The sequence below is a fragment of the Chinchilla lanigera genome, unplaced genomic scaffold, assembly GCF_000276665.1.
Source record: "Chinchilla lanigera isolate Chin_1 unplaced genomic scaffold, ChiLan1.0 scaffold00153, whole genome shotgun sequence".
Taxonomy (NCBI): Eukaryota; Metazoa; Chordata; class Mammalia; order Rodentia; family Chinchillidae; genus Chinchilla; species Chinchilla lanigera.
The window spans coordinates 2,026,515-2,030,048 of NW_004955554.1; the positions used below are offsets into that span (position 1 = coordinate 2,026,515).

Below are 3,534 nucleotides of genomic sequence, written 5' to 3' on the forward strand. Positions count from 1 at the left end.
TTTTTTTTTAATATTTTGACCTATTCTGCATGCTTATATCTGGTAATCTCAGCAATTTATGTGACAACAATTTGCAGTATAACAACCACTGGTGAATTCCTTCAATCCTGTCTAGTGAAACTATGTATTGTCTCTAATGTGCTTTTAAATTATTATTTTCTTATTCCCTTTAATGATTTGATCAATCTTGTATTCTTACATCTGGTAATGTGAGCAACTTTGTTGAAGATAATAATGTATAATGTTACAACCCCTATTAATCCCTATCATTTGGTTAGAAACCCCCTATCATTTTTAATGTCCTTGCTTTGTTTTGTTTGTATTCTGCTATTGTTCTTTTTTTGTAGTATTTTCTTTAAAATGAAAAACTGGAAAAAATCACTATGTAGAGTAAAAACAGAATGTATGCAGACAGTTTTCATTCTGCACATATAAAACTTCATAATCAGTTATGGTTTTTAAATTTTACTTATAGCCAACAGTAACTTACAGTTACAAGTTTCATATTCTACTAATAGTAGTTTAAATTATTAACAAACCCATTAGCATCATTTCCAGTTTGATTCCTTCAAGTTATTTTTACATTTCATAGGAGAAATGATATTACAAGTGTCCAAATTTATGACTATCAAATGTATTATTAGTTACAATACTTGATATATAGTTTCTTTAAAGCACTTAAAAGTTTCTTGGAAGTAATTTAAAAACACAAGTAAAAGATATTTGTTACCAGTAAGCAAAATTTTCCTGTATGTTTTTAGCGAGCCCATCCACTGAAACTTCCACTCCTGCACCGTGGAGTACGGGTGGATGAGGCACAGGAACATTCCCATTGAAGGGAGGGTGGATGTGGGGTGTGTGCAAAAGGAGCATCACTAAAGAAGCTGTGGACACTAAAAGGAAAATAAAGGATTACTGTGAACAACTCTATGCTACAAACTAGAAAATGAGAAGAAATGGACCAATCCTTGAAGCATACAATTTTATAAAATTTATACAAGAGAAAATAAACAGTCCGAATATAACTATATGTACTAAAGACATTAGATGTCAGGATTTGCAGAAGCATCTAATGACCCGTTTCATGAAAGCCAGTTCCAAATACCCTGAAGCAGTGCTCAGAAGTCTCTAGTCATTTTCCTAAACCTGCAGTCACCTTGAATTCCAGGAAAAGGAGCGCCTCCCAGGCCGATCCACTTAGAAGTCACCCCGCAAGAGAGAACAGTTACCCCATGATGGAAACTGAAGCTTCCTCCGAAAGCAGGAGTCATTTTGTCATGACGGGAATGAAATCACATCCTCAGTGAAGGTGCTTCCACCACACTGCAGAACCAGTGCTGAGACACCCAAGAGCCAGATCATACCTTGACCATGGCTATCTGTGCTCTCAGCCACATAAAACCCGTTACACAAACTCCCAACCACTGCTTTGTTCTCCTGTTCTATAGAGCCCCAAAGCGTCCGTCAGCCCTCCAAGGCTGATCTTGAATCTCTCTAAATCTACTTCCTACATGGCAAATCAGATCTCATTTCCAGCCCTTGACTATTGCTCACCTCTGTGACTGGAATTATGGAAAGGGCTGCTGCATCAAGTGACACGTTGTGAGTGTTCAATAAAATGAGTTGGTAATTGCCATTACCAAGAAGTAACCAAGTTGTCTTTCTATAGTCAAAAAGGAGTCAGCAACCACAGCCTTTCTAGCTTATTGCTTTGATGTACCTCTTGAAAGTTGGGCAACATATAAATGAGATTCCAAAAGCATCTTCTGCTTTCACATCACGCTTTTCAGAGGAATTGAAATAACTCATTTCACACTTAAGTCAAAGACAGACTAAAGGTAGCTGAGAAAAAAAAAAAAAACTTTGCAGTGGATGATTTTTATTATAAGCTAAATTGTACTTCTCAAAAGATATTTTAAAGTGCTAACTCCCAACCTCTAAGAATTTGACTTTAATTGGAAATAGTCATGGTGGATGTAATTAGATAACAAATGGAGACACTTTGGATAAAGACAGATTCTAAATGCAATATAACTCATGTCCATGTAAAAAAGGCAATATGAAGAACACACATGGGGAAATCACCATCTGACCATGGAAGTCAAGAATGGAATGATTCCCCTGCAATCTAAGGAATACCAGGGAATGTCCAAGATGACCAGAAGCTACAGAGGTAGTGAAACACACCGCAGTCAGGCCTCAGTGACACACAACAACAATTCTCTTTTGCCAAAATGGTTCAAAAGAAAGATTTTCTGTTGTCTTCTCTTTAGTAATTTCTCATATTGCTTCTATTTCCAAGAAGTAGTATTTGATAAAACGGAATAACATTAAAACCACACTGAATACATTATAATTGGTCTTCGTTTAGTGAAAGTGCTGGGGCAGTAAACAAATCTCATGTCTTAGATCAGCTATCCGCAGTGCGCTAGCGATGTGAGCCTTCGCTATGTCAGTCTCTGAAGACTGTACAAACCAGCTCTTCAGACGACAGAAATTTCACATCACACACACTCTGGAATGTGTCAGGAGAGATTTGATAAAGTCCATAAGGTAGAAAAATTGTAATTCACTTAGATATTTAAGATATAAAAATCTATCCAAAGTAGACAGCTCTTTTAAATTGTATAACATCCTAGAATGGTTACTTGAAATTAATATTGCTGGTAAAGTAGTCAACTGTTACTTTTTAACTGTATTCCTATATTCTTTGATAACACAAAATATACTTTTTATTATTACATAGTTAATTCTGAAAATATAAATGTAATGTGTACCTTACTTTTAAGGTTGTCAGTTTAATCATTAATCATACCTGAGTTAGTTCATTAATATCTATAAGTCCATTACTGTCTGCATCAAAATATTTAAACATTTGATCCACCAACAGCTTCTTCCAAGATACGTCATCTGCATTGGGATTTTCATTTTCTTCCGTGATGTATTTTTGATTTTGTAAATCTAAAAGCATGCTTTTCATCTTGCTGTATGCATTGATCTTGCAGTTATCTCCTGTAACAAAAGAATTAAGTTATTTTCAGAGCAATGTTTTTTAAAATAAATAACCTCTGAATATTTAGAAGTTGGTAGTATATGGACTCTCTAATTTTGCATACTTATAACTTGGATAAGGAAAAAGAGAATGTACTATTACGAAGGGCAAATAGAAAACTTTCACTTCTCTCAAAGTTCATAACAACACATTTACGGGGTTTCTCTGTTTAAAAGATATTGATGATCTGGGGTACATGGAAAAACACAATAGCACCAGAGTTTAACTAGCATAAGAGTTTAACTAGCATCAGAGTTTAAATCCCTAATCTCCATGAAATATGGGTCAGTGAAATGAACTTTCCAAGGCAAAAGGGTACATTGTGCTTGATTTTGCACTTAATTAAGCTCATTTATATCTGGCTCCAAGAGATTATACCATATGCTCAACCTAAAATGTGTTCTAGACTTTGGATTTGTTTTGAAGAAATTTCTCTCTCTCTCTCTCTCTCTCTCTCTCTCTCTCTCTCTCTCTCTCTCTCT

At 35.2% G+C, this 3,534-nt stretch overlaps 1 protein-coding gene across 1 annotated transcript in view; it reads right to left on the bottom strand.

The window, feature by feature from the left end:
- The window catches only part of Fstl5 (follistatin-like 5), a gene marked incomplete in the record, with an annotated part of 716,744 nt that overhangs the window by 318,917 nt on the left and 394,293 nt on the right, over positions 1-3,534 (bottom strand). The window contains 1 exon segment of the mRNA XM_013508669.1: positions 2,816-3,012. Within this exon segment, the coding sequence (XP_013364123.1) occupies positions 2,816-3,012 (197 nt within the window).